The sequence below is a fragment of the Ctenopharyngodon idella genome, chromosome 20 (genome assembly GCF_019924925.1).
Source record: "Ctenopharyngodon idella isolate HZGC_01 chromosome 20, HZGC01, whole genome shotgun sequence".
Lineage (NCBI taxonomy): Eukaryota > Metazoa > Chordata > Actinopteri > Cypriniformes > Xenocyprididae > Ctenopharyngodon > Ctenopharyngodon idella.
The window spans coordinates 669,527-689,785 of NC_067239.1; the positions used below are offsets into that span (position 1 = coordinate 669,527).

Sequence of the window (20,259 nt, forward strand, 5' to 3'; positions counted from 1 at the left end):
ACTCCATGATGAAAAGCTAGCCACCAACTACACAGCGGAGTGAAGGGGAAATACAGAGACACAAAAGAAATTTCATCTTTTTCTTGTACTGTACTTTCTTTGCCATCTTTCTTTGCCTCATTGCCATCTTTCCTTCATTTTACCTTCAAATAATTTCCTTCAATAATTCAAATAATTGTATGAATAGAAATATGGTAATTGTGTAAATCATTGGTTGTCAAATACATCTCAACCAATCCAGGGATTGTCTTTCCAACTTTTACTCTCATTTACCTTCAGTCAATCCCATAAGACTTTTGTCCCTCCATTGAGAGTCCATTCCACCAAAACTCTGACATTTAAAGAGATCGTAAAATAATCCATTTGAATTAAGCGGTTTAATCCAAGTCTTCTGAAGAGACACGATTGCTTTATTTGATGAACAGATTTAATTTAAGCTTTTATTCACATATAAACACTGAACATACTGTACATCGAGCACATCAGATAAGCTAAACGGAAGCTCAAACATACTTGAAGGGATTCGTGAAACTGGTTTGGTGAACTTTGACCTGTGAATTTGTATTGAGCAAAAATGTGCAATTTGCAGAAATTCTGATAGTTTGTAAATCGTTGGTAAATCAATGAGATCTTTATAACATTACAGCAGATACTTTTATAAAATGCATATAAATATCAATATCTGCCAATAATGTCTTAGTAAGATGATATTTACATGCTTAGTTTTATGATCAAACATATAATACAATGATGATTGAGAGATGAACAAATAAACCTTCCTCAAAAGATGATGATCATATTTGATACTCATGATTTTTCTAATAAATGATGTCTGGATAATCAAGTAAAGCTGCTTCAGTCCAGATGAAATATTACTAACAATATCAAAGTTATTCTTACGTTTCCTTGATAAAATCAGATTTTACAGCAGAAAGACACGTGAAGCACGAGCTGAAGGACGTTTGTACAGTTATACTAAAAGACTTTTACTGGATAAAAGAGTCAAAACTTAATCAGAGACAGAAGGACTGGAGGCAGTGTTGCCAAGTCCTGTGATTTTCCCGCAGAATTGGGCTACTTTTACTTTTGTTTTTAATATCCACGGGTTGAAGCGACCCCAAATAATATGATATTTAGCTCCTGGTGTGCGAATTTTACCAGGGAACCCCGCCAACGCGGGGGAACGCGATTTTTACCGTGGGACCCGACCCCTGAAACACAATTGGGCTAGTTTTGGGTTTTGTTGTGAAAACCTGGCAACCCTGACTGGAGGAGATTGTGTGCAACAGCAAAGTTTTGATCATTTAGAGAGGCTTTAGAAATTTGTGTTTAAGGTTAATACGAGATCAAGGAAAATGAGATTTTTCATGCCATGACCCTATAAGGACACATTTCTGATCTGTGAGTCCATTAGACATCTGTTGTGTTTTAACCCAGACCTCCAATTATAGTAAGTGCTTGAGAAAGCGAAGCAAACCCGATTCAGCAACAATCAAGAGGCAAACAGAGAGTACAGAGTGTGACGGTCCAAATATAAAAAAATCATTTAATCAGAGCAGTTGGACTGATGTGTAATCAAACACTTCGATCAGCGAAGACTCTTCTCTGTGGAGACTCAAGAAAAACATTGATCTCTGCAGAGGAAAAACACCAGAGGAAAGGGAAGAAGCAGAAGAGACAGAGAGAAATGGAGACGAGGAGATCAAAGCCGCACTGGGCCGGTTTATCAAATGCCACAGTATGTAAATGAAGCCGTCAAGAGCTCAAAACACACAGACATGATAAAGGGTTTTAATCTTCATGAAAATGAAGGTGCTCATCTGAATAACTGAAGACAAACTCTACAGAGAAAAACAACAGTGTGTTGTGACGAACAGAAACATGTCAAGCTTCTCACAGTCAGACACCGAGAAACACCAAACCGTCAGCCTGAACTTCTGCTCACAAACCAATGACAAATCATCTCAAAATCTCATTTGTGTTTCATGAGGGCTGCTTGATCTTCAGCTCGTGTCAGGATGACCTGAATGCTGCTTTCCACTAAAACACGTCCAATTAAAGCTGTTGCGCTCGACCGTAGCGCTTCTGCCGAGAGGCTGCAAGAGATCACACGGACAAGCGGCATGGAAAAACTTCACTGAATCAAATGAACAAACAAGCTGTTTACTCTAAAAATCGACTGCTTTTAGTTTTTCTGGTAATTTTTGGAGCACAACAGCCTCTGCTCTCCATTCACTGCACAAGCTCAGACATTCTGCTGAACATCTGTGTTTTACAGAATAAAAAAATGACGACCTTCATTCTATGAATTTCCATTTTTGACTGTTATACTGACAGCAACTGTTTGTCTTCTCTGTTGATGTAATCTGTATCTGATAACAACATAAAACACACAGAAAAGCAGCCGATCAGAGTTCAGAGGTCAGTCAGTGAAGCATTAACCAGCAGCTGTAAATCCCTCTAAATCATCACGGGTTTCAGCTTTACCTCAAAGTCCGGCTCCAGAGACGGCCGCGGTCAGACGGAGCTGATGTATTCTCCAACAGCGTTCCTGAACGAGGTCCCGGGATGGTATATGTGGACGGGGATCTTCTTACCTGTGACGGCACTCCTGCTGCTGTTCATCGCTTACCTCAGCTGGAGGATCCGCAAGAGTAAGAGCAACAGATGAACCGAACATAGGCCAAAAGAGTCATTACGAGTTTATAATGTTCTTGAAAGAAGTCTCTTCTGCGTTTATTTGATCAAAAATACAGTGAAAACAGTAAATATTATTCCAATGTTACAAGTAACCAATTCCAATACGACTCGAGTAAAAGTCTTAAAGTATCTGATTTTAACAGTATTTTACTTGTGCTGAATGTAGGCTCAGAGAGACATGCCGGTGAAAATAAGAAACAATTGATTTGTAAGATGAGAAAAAAATGTATTTTCTAAAATCAAAATAAAACTGAAACACCTCGATATTGCAATAAATCAAGGTCGACACAACAACCTTATAAACGTCTACAAACTCTCAAGTCTCAGTTGAGCTCAAGTGCACAGAAAGGTCACAATATCCTTCAAAACGGTCTTCTCAATATAACGGATAAATAAAACAATGTGGTAACACTTTATAACTCACGCTATGAAGCATTAGTTAAGCATTAGTAAACAGTCAATTCATCATTTATAAAGCATTAATAGACATTAATAAGCAGTTTATAAATACACAAATGTTTTGTTCTTGATTTATAAGCATATCTATAATGTGTTGTATTTTCATAATTTAGAAATGATAAATTGATCATTAAAAAGTATGTATTATATTATTTACAAACCAGTTATTTAGGAGTTGTCGTCAGTGGTTCATAAGATCATTTAGAAAGTGTAAGTAAATTATTAATAAACTATTTAAACATACATTTATACATATTATTTAGACATATAGTACTCAGTGTGTTAATAAATGCTTTATTAATACATATAACCTACTGTAATTCATGATTAATTCAGGTAGTTATAAAACATTTAGTAGTTGTCAGTTAACTATTGTTGTGAGCTCATCTAAAGTGAGGACTATTTATGCTTCGTAAAGCTTTTTTAAAGGAGATTTAAAGGATACAGAACAGAAACTTTACGAAGGGTAATTTGATATAAAATTAAAATAAACCTCTGCAATGTCTCAGAAAATAAACATTCCTGTACACCTGCAGAAAGCTAAATGAAACTGAGCCTTTGCAATCTGATATAAAAAATAACTTTCTGTAAAAATTTACCAGTGCCAACACTGGATTACAGAATACAACAAATAAAGTTTTATAAAACAATAATAATAGAATAAAATAAAATATTTCACAGTGTCAAAACTACCTCAGTACTAACTTTAAAACATTAGAGGACAGCAGTGCAGAAGATCACTTTTTATCTCCTTTGTAAAGCTTTACGAGGCATGAATAGTCCTCACTTTAGATGAGCTCACAACAATAGTTCACTGACAACTACTAAATGTTTTATAACTATCTGAATTAATCATGAATTACAGTACGTTATATGTATTAATAAAGCATTTATTAACACACTGAGTACTATATATCTAAATAATATGTATAAATGTATGTTTAAATAGTTTATTAATCATTTACTTACACTTTCTGAATGATCTTATGAACCACTGACAACTCCTAAATAACTGGTTTGTAAATAACTTAATACTTATTTTAGAAATGATAAATTAATCATTAATAAATTATGAAAATACAATTATTAAACACATTATAGAACAAAGCATTTATAGGTGTATTTATAAACTGCTTACTAATATTAATGCTTTATAAATGATGAATTGACTGTTTACTAATGTTTAACTAATGCTTCATAGCGTGAGTTATTATAAAGTGTCACCGTTTAGTAAAGGCAAAACGAACAAGATAAAGTACCTTCAATGCCCTTAGATGGCGATATCGCTTCTTTATGTCAAAAACAAACTGCTTCAGAATAAGTTAGGTGCCATGAAAAATGTCATTTGTAATTGCATTACTCATCACAAATGTATTGGAGTAAAAAGTACATTTACTTGCTCAAAAATGTAGTCAAGTAGAGAGTAAAAGTTGCAAATATCTTTGATACTCCGTACAACTACAAAGTAGCCAAAAAGATACTGAAGTACAGTAACTAATTACATTTACTCAAGTACTTTACACCTGCTGAATATGATGATTTGCTGCTCAAGAAACATTTATGATTATTATCAATGTTGAAAACTGTTGTGCTGCGCAATACTTTTGTGGAAACCGAGATACATATTATTTTCCAGGATTCTTTGATGAATATAAAGTTCAAAAGAACAGCATTTATTTGAAATAGAAATCTTTTGTAACATTATAAATGCCTCACTGTCACTTTTGATCAGTTTAATGTGTCGTTTCGTGAATGTGTGACGCACAGATATATCTCCTCAGTGTTTGGATGTGATTCATTAGAGATGCTGTTTGATCAATGGCGTTAATGACAGTCAGCTGATCTCTCAGACTGCAGGATAATGTAAGTGTGTCTGAAGCATAAAGCTCGTGTAACTACAGAGAAACTAACGGCAATTTCTCCAAAGATTCAGTCTGATTTAAGAAATACCATCAACTTCAGTTTAGTTTGAAGGTTAATGAAACAGACACAAACTAGTGCAGAAGAGAAGCTGTGAGAGTTTCTGGTGTCCATCATGGAGGTCTTTTCTGAAGTGGGTTGCTTCAGACAGTTAAAGGGTTAGTTCACCCAAAAATGTAATTTCTGTCATTAATTCCTCTCCCTCATGTCGTTCCACACCTTTAAGACCTTCATTCATCTTCAGAACACAAATTAAGATATTTTTGATGAAATCCGAGAGGTTTATGACTCGTCCATAGACAGCAATATAATCAACACTTTCAAGGTCCAGAAAGGTACTAAAGACATCGTTAAAACAGTCATGTGACTGCAGTGGTTCAACCTTAATGTTATGAAGAGACGAGAATACTTTTTGTGTGCAAAAAAACAAAAATAACGACTTTCTTCAATCTCTTCTCTTCTCTGTCATTATCTTACGCAGGTGACGCACAGTGAAGCTTCCGTGTTTACGTCCGAACGCCGGCTCAGTATTGGCCAAAGCTGATCACGTGATCAGCACGACGCATGCGTGTGATGCTGACGCAGGAGCCGGCCAATAATGAGTCGACGTTCTGACGATGAACCTGGAAGTGCTGGACGTAAACAACGAATGAGAATGACACAGAAGAGAAGAGATTGTTGAACAAAGTTGTTATTTTTGTTTTGTTTTTGCGCACAAAAAGTATTCTCGTCTCTTCATAACATTAAGGTTGAACCACTGCAGTCACATGACGATGTCTTTAGTTCCTTTCTGGATCTTGAAAGTGTTGATTATATTGCTGTCTATGGACGAGTCATATACCTCTGGGATTTCATCAAAAATATCTTAATTTGTGTTCTGAAGATGAACGAAGGTCTTACGGGTGTGGAACGACATGAGGGAGAGGAATTAATGACAGAAATTTAATTTTTGTGTGACCTTTAATGTTGCTGTGTTGATTGTGTCTTCCAGCAGAGGAAGAGTTGGCCATGACCGCAGACCCTCGGGAAACAGCGTCTCAGCTCAGTTTCGGGCCGCGCTACAGACGCAGGAAAGAGACGAGGAGCCGCACATGAAACACACACACACACACACACACACAGTCCCACCTGTGCTGAGCGACGGACACCGTGATTTTGCCAACTCAAGACATGTTCCTGGATCAACATCTTTTGTGGTGTCATACTGTGGACCCTCTGACAACAACAGCCAATCACAGCGCTGGATTGGAAAGGCGCCAATTTGCAAATTCCTGATAAGGAAGGTTCTTTTTTGAGACAAAGTAGTAGTCTTCGTAGTAAAAAACAAAACAAAACAGCAACTAAGCATGTGCCCTCATTTTCCACCAACTTCAGAATCCTCTCTTCAGGGATTCTCCGTCCGCGTGTTCCAGATCATCTGGATCTTCTGCAGGCTTCAGAACATTCACCTTCAAGAATTCTTTCCTCTGCATGTTCCAGACAGACAAGCACCTTTTCAGTGCTCCAGAGGTTCAGCGTTCTTCATGTTCAAGGCTGTTTAAACAGAATCCCGCTTCTTTCTTCCCACTGTGGCGTGTCCCAGCACAACCAGTGGAATACGCCACCGTCACCGGATTCGTCACGTGACCAAGCAGAGCGTAAATATCACTTTACCTAACCTCTTCCCAGAGACTTTGGCATTAGTGTGTACTGTCAGTTTGTGAAGTTTTTTTACCTTAGATATTGTACAGCTGATGTCAGTTAATAACAAATAATCATTGAGTTTATTGTTGAATTCAGAATAAGTTTCTTCACTTTATTAGTGCAGAGAAACAATCTTTCCACGAGGTAACGTGTAACTGCCATGGGAACATCCAAATCAATCACGTACATTTATCAATCTAATGTACTTGACTCAATCCACTCATTCATTTAGTCGTTAGTTACTCTTGTCAATCTTTTTGTTAATAAAAATCCTTTTATCACCCTTGTGTTGATAATACAGTAAGAGGCTCTACAAGTTAATGATCACGAATCCTTCAGATTGGTCAGATGACAAACTTCCTCCAATTTATATCATTCTTGTTTATTCAACGATCTTTTTGATTGCTCTTTACGGTCAAGGTGAAATTCCTCGGCTGGAGCCCCGGAAAACTGGAAAATTTCCAGCTGCGGTCACACTACACTTTTTGTTTCGAAAGCGTCAGACCGAAAACCAGAGCTTATGTGAAAAGTTTTGCATTTCGCTGCCAAAGTTCAAATTTGGTGAACTCGAATTTGCATCAGAGGAAGACATGTGACCAGTAGAAGATCGTTACGTCACGACTTGACCTCTTGGCTGAATTAAAAGAATGATATTTTTGCAATGAAGTCGAGTAGATTGTATATTTTTTACATTTTGAATGTTTTACTATTTGTTATATGTTGAATTCATCCTTATAAAAAGATGCTGCAGAGCGTGATGTCATATCAAAACGATTTACTGTTTCGTTTCCTCACTTTGCTAAATAGTGCGCACAATTTACTATTTTGCTTCCTTGATTTATAAATATGCGCATGATTTAGTCTATTTTCCCCTGCGTGTCATGTGCGGGGCTGTGTAAAAACTCACTAGTGTCAGTGTCATTCACAGAAAACTCAGAGACGATTCTGCCGATCCACATAGACAGACGGCAGCGCTTTTCCTACATGATCAGGTACTTAAAATACACAAAGTGAAGCTAACGCTAGCTAAAGAACGACTGGAGCAGCTTTAATTTCAGACCCTGGGTGCAATAAACCCAATTAACAAACATAATTAATCACATAACCAATCACGGAAGTTCAACAAGACAGAGCAGGATTATTAGAGAATAAACAAACTTTAATTTGAAGAGTGTTACACAATGGGTTGGGTGGGACATAAAAACATGACAGATCATTCAAAGCCTCTTAAAAAAAGAACGAGAGGGTCAATTCTACGCAGAACTGCTATACACAGGGTCCATGAGGCAGACGGGAGCTGAGAGAGAGAGAGAGAGAGAGAGCAGGGAGCGCACAGGCCTCGCTCGACATCAGCGCTGGCGGTTCGGTCGCGTTTGATCATTTCATCAAAAGTATCGGAAAGAGATTAAAAAGATTTAAAAGGGCAAACAGGCCGACTTCCTCCAAATCATCAGATTTAAAACAAAGAAAATAAAAAACAACAGGTTTCTACAAATATATATTTGAATATTGGTGCCAGGAAAGGGCTGGAAATCCAAACTTTCCAAAGAGCTGCCTAGGTTTCATGTTTTCTGGAGTTTTTAAGGTTTCGTCTTGTTGCTCGGAGAGGTAGAAGGCGTTCCTCCTCCCCTCGGCGGAATGTTTGTGTGTTTGACTGCATAGAGGAATGATTGGCACTGCCGTCCACCAATGAGAAATCACACAGCGCCACTGTCCTGTGCTGGTCCCTTATAAAACACATCATGAAAACCAATGAATCTTTAGCCCCGCCCCCTTCACCCCCCCACCCCCTAAAAGCTTCAGTATCCCCTTCATATGCTCACGCTCCTCGTATTATTATTATTATTATTACACAGTACTCCAACACAACGTGATTCTCCTCCAAATCCAGACTAGGAATGTGAATTACTAATCAACAATAAAAATAACAGAAGTCTAGTCTTCATAAATGGTAGAGACGATCTTTTGAGGGAAAGAGATAAAACAAACGCTAAAAAAATAAAATGCTACAAATGTTAGCTAAGTGGTTCTGAATGATAGAAGATGAAGATGTTTCTGTACAGGATCAGAGCGGCTCTTCTCTCCTCCACACATCCTGCTCCGGATGAACTCTGACCCCTGGAGGAAGGTGCTGGACTTCAGCTCTGTGGAAGGAGACAAAACCAAACAGTTATTATAGATATCCAGACAATTCCACAGACAAGTCCCGGTCATGAGGAGAGTGGAGTGAAGCAACAGGAAAGAGATCAAACTACCACACACATTCATGTCAGATGAGTCTTTGAGGAACACAGATTACATTTCAATTAAAATGGCAAAAAACTGTATATTAACTAACGCACAATTCTGACCTACAGTCTCACTTCTATCAGGGTTCATACAGATACTTTTCAAGCACTACTTTCTGTGGTTTTTCAAGGACTACAATCAGAGATTTCACTTAACATCTTTATCACTTTCTAATGAACGAGACACTCTGTTGTGACGGAGGCTCGACTGCTGTATTGAGGACAGTCAGCTGTGCGGGAGATTTGGATATTTTGTGAGACACGTGTAATCTCTGAGCAGTGGCAGCGCTGTGATATTTCTAATCCCAGAACAACAGTCGCCCACTGTCGACACATGCAGAGGGAAGCGTTTCAGCGCTGCCAGACGACAGCCGCCCGTCCTCAGAGATGAAGAAACATGTTCATCGCTCAGAGAAGTTCACCGTCTCTTCAGGGGTCACCTGGAGACGTGACGGCTCTTCCCCTCAGAGCTGTATTTGTAAATAATGAGGTCCCGGGACTGATGACGGATATAACAGCCAAAACCCAACCATCTAGACAGCTTCAAATCATTAACTGCGTTTCCTTTCAAAGCTGCGAATTAAACTTGTGCGCAAAATTGGAACATAATCGTCACTTACTGGGAAACTGTCGCAAAATATCAGTAATAAGAATGTAAGTTGCTGCAATCAGGGCAGCGTTTCCCAAAAGCCTCGTAAGCTTAAGTTGATCAATTTAGGCTTACGAGGCTTTTGGGAAACGCTGCCCAGGCTCTTTTTCAATCCATCATAAACGAGTTGGTCTCAGAGCGTCAGACGAAACAATAAACGCTGTCATGTGATCTTGCGTTCGGATGCTGGTGTTTGGGAACACAATCGTGAGACACTTCTGGAGGAATTAAAGGGTTAGTTCACCCGAAAATGAAAATTCTGTCATTAATTACTCTCCCTCATGTCGTTCCACACCCGTAAGACCTTCGTTCATCTTCAGAACACAAATTAAGATATTTTTGATGAAATCCGAGAGGTTTATGACTCGTCCATAGACAGCAATATAATCAACACTTTCAAGGTCCAGAAAGGTACTAAAGACATCGTTAAAACAGTCATGTGACTGCAGTGGTTCAACCTTAATGTTATGAAGAGACGAGAATACTTTTTGTGCGCAAAAACAAAAATAACCACTTTATTCAACAATCTTTTCTCTTCCTCTTATCCTTAAGCAGGTGACGCAGTAACACAGTGAAGGCTTCCGTGTTTAACTTCAAATGCCGGCTCAGTATTGGCCCGAAACTGATCACGTGATCAGCACGACGCATGCGTGTGACGCTGACGCAGGAGCCGGCCAATAATGAGTCGGTGTTCTGACGAAGAACCTGGAAGCGCTGGATGTAAACAACGAATGAGAATGACACAGAAGAGAAGAGATTGTTGAATAAAGTGGTTATTTTATAAAGTATTTAATAAAGTATTCTCGTCTCTTCATAACATTAAGGTTGAACCACTGCAGTCACATGACTGTTTTAACGATGTCTTTCAGATTTCATCAAAAATATCTTAATTTGTCATGGAAGGACATGAGGGGGAGTAATTAATGACAGAAATTTCATTTTTGGGTGAACTAACCCATTCACACTGTTTCCACACACATTCAGGATAATGTCTGAATTTGTCATTTGTACGTTGTGTTTAGTAATTCTGAATGGATCCGTGTACTGTAGTATATGCAGTCAGGTCAAAGTGGTTGTTTTAGGGTTTTTTGGAGTCTCCAAGTGTCCTTTTTTGAAATGACACCTTGAAAAAAGCAGTTTTGTGAGAATCACCCTTCAATCTGATGGTTTACTTTGTTGGATATAGAAAATGATGACAAAACGTTAAACAAGATAAATGGTGTATGTTTAATTTCAAGTTATGTGTGCGATTAATCACAATTTTAAAATTTTAATCTATTGACAGCATTAATATATATATAAAATACTGCCTGATTTTTCATGTTGAGATCGTAAATTCATTCAGAGTCATATGAGGAACCTCTAAAATAATGTAATCATTTTATAGTAACATTGAAACATTAATGCAGATCCAGGTGTTCACAGATGAAGTCGAGAGTGTGATTCTCTGCTTTAACATGAGAAACACTGAGCAGCTGGCAGATCCAGGACAGGGAAAAGAAAGAGACAAATGAAAAGAACAAGAAAAAGAACAAGCACAGACAAAAGGGGAGAAACGAGAGGCTCCGGGCGCAGGAGGAGGAGGAGCCGGTCGTCAAGAGTGCTGCTTGTTGCCATGGTGGGTTGCCATGTGCTTACCTGCCCTTCAGTCTTCATCCTCGGCGAGCTCCGTCTCTTTGTGGACGACCACGCGAGTGACGGACATGTCAGGGTGCTGCTCTTTGGCCTCCTTTATAGCCTGGGCCAACGCCTGACAGTGACCATCAACACAAACAAAACAAACACAAACCAAACAAAAGATTTAAGGGAAAAAATAACCAACTCAACACAAGAATGAAAACTCAACTGAATACACACAGATGGTGGGGAAACACACATGCACACGAACAACTGCAGTGCTGGACCTGCAACAACCATCACTCCGTCTATGAGGATGGCAAATGTCTTATCGCTATGGTAACCTGTGTGCATGTTCCCGATCCGATCAGGAAACTGAGTGCGTCACGCGACAGACAAACACCTCGCGCTATAATGAGCACCTGTCGTCCTGCGTCTGAGGAGACTCTCAACTTTACCCCGTCACTCATCAGACTGAATCAGTGAGGTGTGTGTGTGTGTGTGTGTGTGTGTGTGTGTGTGTGTGAGTGTGTGTGTGTGTGTGTGTGTGTGTGTGGTATCTCACCTGATCGTGATCAATGTCAGAGTCTCCCGTGATGACGATGCGCTTCTCAATGCGAGTTTCTGACAGCCCACCCTTTAGTGTCTGTCAATCATTAAAGAGACACAGACGTCATGTGACACATCTGAGTTGAGTAGTGTCATCAATCTCTGAGTCAAACACAACGTTCAGTAGGAAATGATGTAGGACTGAACATGACTGGATTAAGTTAAAAAAATAAAGTCGTTTCAGAGGATCAGAAATGTGTAAAAATGATTGTACAGATTATTGGAGTATGTTTATCAAAACAAAACTATTTCAGTTGTTGCTTTAAAATTGAATGTTGCCATTTATTTAAAATTATTTGTGGAATTTACTAGCAATTTCTGAGTGAAAATTGTTTCTAAGTAAACCCTACACCCAATTTTTTAGTGTGAATTTTGATTTGTTGTCTTCAAACACTGGTCCTAGATTAAACTGAAGATTGAAACCTGAAAATGAAGATTGAAGTCTGTCAGTTCTGCATCTATAGAGTTCAACAGTCAGTTCCTAAAGTAGAAACTCCATTTTCTCCATAAGGAAATTAATTTAACAATAAAACTATATTTTTATCTTAAAGACAGCCCTACTGTGAGCTACGAGTTTGATAATCGATGGTATTTGCTTCAGTTGAAGTCGTCGGCCCGCATTACTTCAAATAGTTTTAGAATAATCATGTTTAACAAAAGAATTCCTGGTGAAAAACTACATTACCCATGATGCTCTACAGAACATTCCACCAATGAGAGTCGAAACAAGAAAAAGATCTTGTTAGCTCCGCCCACTCCCATGAAGCACTGCGAGTGATCGAGTCAATCTCTATACACTTTCATAATACTTGAATATTTGAATAGATGCATATTTTGCAATAAACTTAAAGTATATTGTTTTTATAAAATATAATCATATATTCTCCGTTCGGAGAATAAATGAGTAGTTTTATATTTCTCCATTGATTATGCTGTTCTCAGTGCTTCATGGGATTGTAGTTCTTTCCCTCATTAAAGTCGTTAAGTTCACAGTCTTGTATGTTTCTTTGTATTTCTGTCTGATTTTCAACTACTTTTTTTTTTTGCTTCAAATCAAAGTTTGTAATGTTGTGATTCTCCTCGTAGCTGGTTGGTTTGGTTCATGGCTTATTACTCTTTAAAGACTTTGTTTGAAATCCCTATGGGAGAAATGAATGGAAAAAATACTTCTGGAACCAACGACAATGAAAAAGTGGGCCGCACTAATGCACTTTATAACCCTAACCTTACCAGACAGCGTCAACTAATCATCTCATAACCTCTCTTATCAGCTCAAATATCAGAGCCAGTGGAGCGGGACGGGGTGTGTGTGTGTGTGTGTGTGTGTGTGTGTGTTACCTTGGTGATGTGTGTGGTGGTGGTGGTGCAGAGTGACTCAGAGGTGATGGTTTGAGCTGTCATGAGCACTCCTGGCTCCCCGTCTCCATTACCATCCAACTGTCAATCACACACAGAACAAACAAACACAAACACATTCAGTACTCAAAACTCAACACAGCCGCAGGATTCTGCATTAATAGCAAAGCTGGAGCTACATTAAAATTATGGTTACAGTTCCAAAGCAGTTCAATGATGCTCTTTTGAAGAAGTACCGAGCTAAACTACAAAAATAGCTAACCGCATCAAAGCTTCCTCAAGGGGCAATATATTTTTTATCAGATAACATAGTACATATAGAGATAAAAAATTAGATCAGCTTTTTATCAAACAATTAGTATCGCAGTATCAAACTTCAAAAGCCCTACTTATTGTTTCAATATGACAATAAACGGGTTGGTTTGTTGCAAATATGAAAATTCAAATATGTTTACTAAACCATGGTAATGATCCAGTACTGTGACGTTTACAGAGCTGAACATGTGATCTCTATGAGTTTCACAGGCCAGACACTACAGGCAAAAACACTGTATTCAGGCACTGGTCAATCTTGAGATTTCAGTCTATTTTGCTAGTCTTGTTTCAGACTAGAGGAAAGAAATCATCCAGAATAAACATTTAAGAGTTTATTTTATTAAGCTTTATGCATCTGCATCTGTAGATTTCAATTTAAAAAAAATTTCTTTAAAGGTTTATTCCCATCTATATTCTGAAGGTTTCTACAGAGAGGTTTTATATAACATTTGGCTTATTTACGGTATATAACATTTCTAAAAACTCCTTTTTTTCTGTCTGTTGACAGTATTTTCTGATTTATGATGATTTGTGATAAAAGGAGAAATCCAAAATCCCCTCTGGAAAAACCTTTTAACTTGTCTAAAAATCCAACAAGAAGTTTGAACTTGGCTTTATCCAATGTCCAATTTCATTAAATCATGCATCATTTCCATTCTCAAACATTTCATTTCAGAAATCTTGCAATACGAAATTGTTTTAACGTACTTGGATTAATCAACTGGGGAATTATGGCGATATCTATGAGTTTACATTTGGCCCACATACACCTGTGGTGTCTTGCCTTAAGAAACACTCTGTGAAGTGGATGTCACACGATCATGTGATCCCTCTTACCTGTGCGGCCTCGTACGTGATGGTCTTGGTTTCCGTGTGAACGATGGGGACCTCCTTAGTGGATATCTCTGTCTTCTGAGCAGCAAACGTGTCTGAAATCGTAACCATCTCAGTCTTCACAACAGGAGGCTACAGAGAGACAGAGGCCGTCAGAGTGAAGAACACGAGCAGGAGCCGTCCGCTGACGTCACTACACGCTAACACAAGCACTGCTAACACAGCACAACACAAAGATCAGGCTCATGCAGTTTAAAGAAACAACACCAGAGCACAGCACTATAAACTAGACGTCTTTGGTATAACGCATGCAACCAAACCCAATAATCAGAAGACAACCATGAGTGCAGCTTTGGTTTCTGTGATCTTTGGCAGTGTTGATCAGACAGCACACGCATGCAGAAGCACAAAAACGATACGATACGATATCTGATGTCAATTTACCACAATTCTATTTCTATCAATTTTATCAAATCATTCCAGTAACATTACTGAAGTCGCCGTTTCTCTAATAGTGAAGAATCAATGTAAACTTACTTATAGTTAGGATATCAAGTATGCTACATCAAACATGCGACGACACACAACATGCAGCGCACAAAATAAAAGCCCCAGCATGCAGCGCTCCCACTGTGGCACATGTGTGACTGTGTGTGTATTATTGTGTGTGTGTGTGTGTGTGTGTGTGTAGTTGAGTAGGATGGAATATAAAATCAACTTAAAGGCGAGAGGATGGAATGACGGACGTTTAAACAGACAGTTTCATTTATACTGCAATCGCTTCCTTAAACAAGTGCTAGAAAGACGCAGCAGCCTGTGTGCAGATCAAGCAGGATCTTCGTCCAGGAAGGAGGAAGGAGTGGGAAATGGAAGAGGAGTTGAGGAGAAGAGCGGAGGCGCAGGGGAAGCGTAGGCGGCCGTCTCCGCTCGGGATGTCAATTACCTCCGAACAACAGATAACCTGCGGCAGGTGCTCCGTTTCCACGCGAGAGACGCTGCCGTTGACGATGTGAGGCTCCTCCTCCGTTTCCTCTGCAACTGCTCTGAGAGTGGGCGGTGCTTCACCTTCGAGGGCGTGTCCGTTCGGAGAATCGTCCGGTGTCGCCGACGCTTTTTCTGTACACACTTCCTCTTCAAGCTGTGCGGCCGCTTTCTCTTCCTCTGCAGCAGGGACGGGTTCAGCCGGTTCTGCTTCTGTGATTGGCGGTGACTCTACCACAGTGGGTGGAGCTTGTTGAATAAGCCCCACCTCCTGCTCTTCCTCTGGCTCTTCTTTGATCAGTTGAACGGAGACGCTTGTACTGGGTGTCTGAGCGTGATACTCCGCCTCTTCTTCGCTCTCACTGTCTGACGATAAACTCCTCTCTTCCTTGACCTCCGCAGCGCTCTCTGTCTCCACGGTAACCGGGGTCTCGGGGGCGGGGCTTTTGGGTTTGGTTTTGACGACTTCCTCAATGACGACGGTCTCTTCCACGACCTCTATGACCTCTGGCTGGCCGTTCACTTCGGGTTTGACCTCTGCGCTCTACACCAGACAACGACACAAACACACACGAGGGATGGAGAGAAAAGCAAAAAACATAAACGATGACCACAGAAAAAAAACTGAAGGAAACAAACTTCCTGCAGACCTCAGTCAAAGTCAATGCCATTTCAATGCAAATTAAAGCTAAGCTGTGAGGTAGAGATGTACAGTGTGTTCAGTGGGAGTACAGTTCATCTGAAAACACGCTGAACCGTGTGATGTGTGCTTGAGAATCAGCAAAACTATCTACAATAATAAAATCTGGTCGTCTTATCCTAATTTCCCTAGACTGATGCCTAAAAGACATTTTTTGACATTTGCAGGGTTCTCAGAAACAGAAGTCATCATAGCTTAACTTCTAGAGTGGTGATCAAGAGACTCATTATGTAGTTCAGATGAGCGAAAGACGTCAATTTTGCCGTCACTCCCTCAGCCGTTGTGGTAGAAACTCTCACAGCAGCAGTAACTAGTTTACTGTCATTTAATGACAAGGTAATAAAACACAAAGTATAGTCTTTTAAATTTCTCAAAAATGAAACTCTGCTAGATTTATGATGTTAATAACTAGGGTTGTAACGGTACATGTATTCGTCACGGTTCGGTTCATACAGTCAGACGAAGAATACAGTCAGTCACAGACGATCCACACTCCAATCCAGAAGGGGGCGCACACGGTAATGCAACACTGTTTGCTAACCGCCACAACAGGGAAAAGAGCAGAAGAACAAGAACAGATGATCTATGCATAGATATGTTTACGTGTAATCTCTCAATCAGTGTTTCAACCTTAGAAAGACATCAATAAAACAGCTGGAGAATAATATCTCACGTAGCGTTACATTTACCTCAGGAGAGTCATTCAGTGTCCACAGCATGTTAGTTCACTAGAGAAATGAACTCTAGAGGAGCATTTCACTAAATATATGCACTTATATATTCATTATATTTACGTAACCTGTTAGTAATGTCTTAATTATTTAATATATGTTTAAACAAATTTGCCATGAAAACAAGTTATGACAGTAACTGCGAGTAAATTGCGAGTGTTGATTATCACATATAAAAATAAACCGCAACTGAATTGAATAGTTTGGGCTCTGTTATTAATTGTTATCTTTAATATTATAGTAATGTGTAAGAAAGGGCTTCCTGTATATAGTTTACAGCATTAGCCGAGACAGATTTTTCTACCCTTAAAGGGTTAGTTCACCCAAAAATGAAAATAATGTCATTTATTACTCACCCTCATGCCGTTCCACACCCGTAAGACCTTCGTTAATCTTCAGAACACAAATTAAGATATTTTTGTTGAAATCCGATGGCTCAGTGAGGCCTGCATAGCCAGCAATGACATTTCCTCTCTCAAGATCCATTAATGTACTAAAAACATATTTAAATCAGTTCATGTGAGTACAGTGGTTCAATATTAATATTATAAAGCGCCAAAAAAAACCCCCAAAATAACTACTTATATAGTGATGACCGATTTCAAAACACTGCTTCAGGAAGCTTCGGAGCGTTATGAATCAGCATGTCGAATCATGATTCGGATCGCGTGTCAAACCGGCAAACTGCTGAAATCACGTGACTTTGGCACCGTTGATTCATAACGCTCTGAAGCTTCATGAAGCAGTGTTTTGAAATCGGCCATCACTATATAAGTCGTTATTTTGTTTTTTTGGCACACCAAAAATATTCTCGTTGCTTAATAATATTAATATTGAACCACTGTACTCACATGAACTGATTTAAATATGTTTTTAGTACATTAATGGATCTTGAGAGAGGAAATGTCATTGCTGGTTATGGTGGCCTCACCGAGTCATTAGATTTCAACAAAAATATCTTAATTTGTGTTTCGAAGATTAACGAAGGTCTTATGGGTGTGGAACGGCATGAGGGTGAGGAATTAATGACATTATTTTCATTATTGGGTGAACTAACCCTTTAAGAAAATGTTAATTATAATTGAATTTAAAGAGAGAGACAAGTTGTTCAATAATCCGTTTAAGAAAAAAGAAGAAAAAAGAAGCAATTTAAGTTTAGTTTTCTCCCCCTGCCATACCGAATCATCATGTTTGTGTACCGTTACAACCCTTATAATAACACGTCAACACAGTCTGTGAAAACGGGTCACTGTCAGGATATTTCCTCTGGAAACAAATCCAATTACTGTATTACACACAGTATTGTCTCCCAGGTAAATCTGTCGTGTTGTAAGGATGTTTAGATATTTCTTAAGACTCTGATTTCATGTCATCTCATTGAGCACACTGTACACCCATCGCTCACAGCGAATCAAACATGGCATCTGCTCCAACTCAGGTCCATAAACACTGCAACAACCACACATATAGAAATCAACAAGCAACATAACGAGAAAGAGAGACAATCATAACAGGCTGAAAGATGAATGAATGCATGGCTGGACAGATAGATGGATGATCTCATGGAGGTCTGCAATGGAAAAGGGATGAGATGTGTGTGTAGTGTTAGATGTGCGTTCGCTCAGATGATGTTAGGTGTTAAGCAGGCTGAGCGAGGACGTTGGACCACCTTGCTGGCGTCTCTGCTGTCGGTCTCAGGATGAGGAGGGGTTTTCTGTGGAACCTGAAGGTAATCATAGGACACAGTCACTCAAACACACGCTCTCAGAGGCGGTCTGGACCGTAGCACTGCAAGGAACCTGCTCACACCTGCTGCTGAGAGTTATCTAATCTCAAGCGGTCACACGGTGTCTCAACAGACCACTTGTGATGGATCGCCCGAGACAACAGGTGTAAACAGGGTCTGAGGGTTAACGGGTTTGGGAAGGTGGACAGGACAGCAGGTAGCAGTGCTACTGGTGATCAGAAAGATCAACACACACATGAAACAAGAAGTTTCACACACACATTCGACGGCAGAGGTGAAAATGATTTGCCAATTAATGGAAGTTTATGACCAGTCTGGCAATGAGTCGCAGCAGTGAATGACCTCCTCTAGAGCTGAACTCAGACTCTCAGTGCTGTATACTGATGTTATTCTGGTCTCACTACAGCACAAAGGGATCATTCAGAAGGTCTAGAACAGTAATATGTATGGCATAATGACACAGTTGACTATGTATTTTGATGTTGTATTGTTCATTTAATTACTTTTGTTTTGCATTTCTTATTGTGGTTGAATGGTCGAATACACACGCCATTATGTGCCCATCACGTGGAGTATTCATGTAAACATAGCCGGTTATATCTCAAGTGAAAGTAAAATGTTGGGTGTAAACCAGATCAGTATAATAGATCCGTGCGTTTGGTCTTAAAGTGACAGCAGCCTAATAAACCTGCTGCTCTGTGTCATTCATTTGATTCAAACAAAAGAGAAAATAAATTACTGCTCTTGACTGAATAACTTTTTTAGCTTTAATAAGAATAAATTTATATTTAATTATACAGTAAAGACTATGCAATGTTTATTTTTACATTTGATTATTATATTTCTATACTAACTCTAACTACATGTTAAGCTTATTGTACCTAAAAAACATTTGTTATATTGTATTTGTCCTATTGTTTGTAATTTGCTTATTTTTTCTTATTTTTAAAAACAGAAATGAGATAAAATAGCACAAAATAACTATATTGTGATATACATTATCAAGAAATAATTTCTCATAGCGTGAAATAAGAATTTGGTCATATCGCCCATCCCTACCTAATAAATAAATACTGTTTACATAATTTGTAGCTATACACTAAATATAAATAAATGAATACTTTTAATTGATCAAAAGTGACAGTAAAGACATTGTTACAAAATATTTGTATATAATAAATGCTGATACAAATAAATTATATACAAATAAATGCTGTTCTTTTGAACTTTCCATTCAAAGAATCCTGAAAAAAAAAAATCAGTTTCCACAAATATATTGCTGTTTTCAACACTGATAATAATCATAAATGTTTCTTGAGCATCAAATCATCATATCAGGATCATGTGACACTGAAGACTGGAGTAATGATGCTGAAAATTCAGCTTTGATCACAGGAATAAATTACACTTTACTGTATATTCACATAGAAAACAGCTGTTTTACATTATAATAATATTCACAATACTACTGATTTTACTTTATTTTTGTTAATAAATAAATGCAGCCTTGGTGAGCATAAAATAAACATACCCACCCCAAACTTTTGAATGGTAGTACATAATTTATCATTTGAATATATAAATAAATCAGTTGTACATAAATCAGTTTATTTGACTGCACATTCATTTTTGCTTTGGTATTGAAATTAGTATCAAGAACAGTGAAATCA

The 20,259-nt window shown here is 38.6% G+C and overlaps 1 protein-coding gene and 1 long non-coding RNA gene across 22 annotated transcripts in view; one reads left to right on the forward strand and one right to left on the reverse strand.

Moving 5' to 3' along the window:
* The first annotated feature begins 305 nt into the window (after positions 1-305).
* On the forward strand, positions 306-7,043 carry LOC127502304 (uncharacterized). Its single transcript, XR_007926815.1, has 2 exons — positions 306-2,654; positions 6,074-7,043. It is a non-coding gene; the product is annotated as an uncharacterized LOC127502304 (long non-coding RNA).
* An 857-nt stretch (positions 7,044-7,900) lies between these two features.
* The window catches only part of epb41l2 (erythrocyte membrane protein band 4.1 like 2), a 75,255-nt gene continuing 62,896 nt past the window's right edge, over positions 7,901-20,259 (reverse strand). For 10 of the 21 annotated variants that reach the window (XM_051875112.1, XM_051875127.1, XM_051875123.1 and 7 more), the window contains 7 exons: positions 18,512-18,565; positions 15,374-15,955; positions 14,434-14,562; positions 13,264-13,362; positions 11,882-11,962; positions 11,338-11,449; positions 7,901-8,906 (listed from right to left, as the gene is read on the reverse strand). In XM_051875112.1, coding sequence (XP_051731072.1) covers positions 11,345-11,449; positions 11,882-11,962; positions 13,264-13,362; positions 14,434-14,562; positions 15,374-15,955; positions 18,512-18,565 — 1,050 coding nt within the window. In that variant the 3' untranslated portion in view covers positions 7,901-8,906; positions 11,338-11,344. The remainder of the gene's footprint in view (positions 8,907-11,337; positions 11,450-11,881; positions 11,963-13,263; positions 13,363-14,433; positions 14,563-15,373; positions 15,956-18,511; positions 18,566-20,259) is intronic. The other 11 variants (XM_051875128.1, XM_051875126.1, XM_051875125.1 and 8 more) reach the window with 3 other exon arrangements.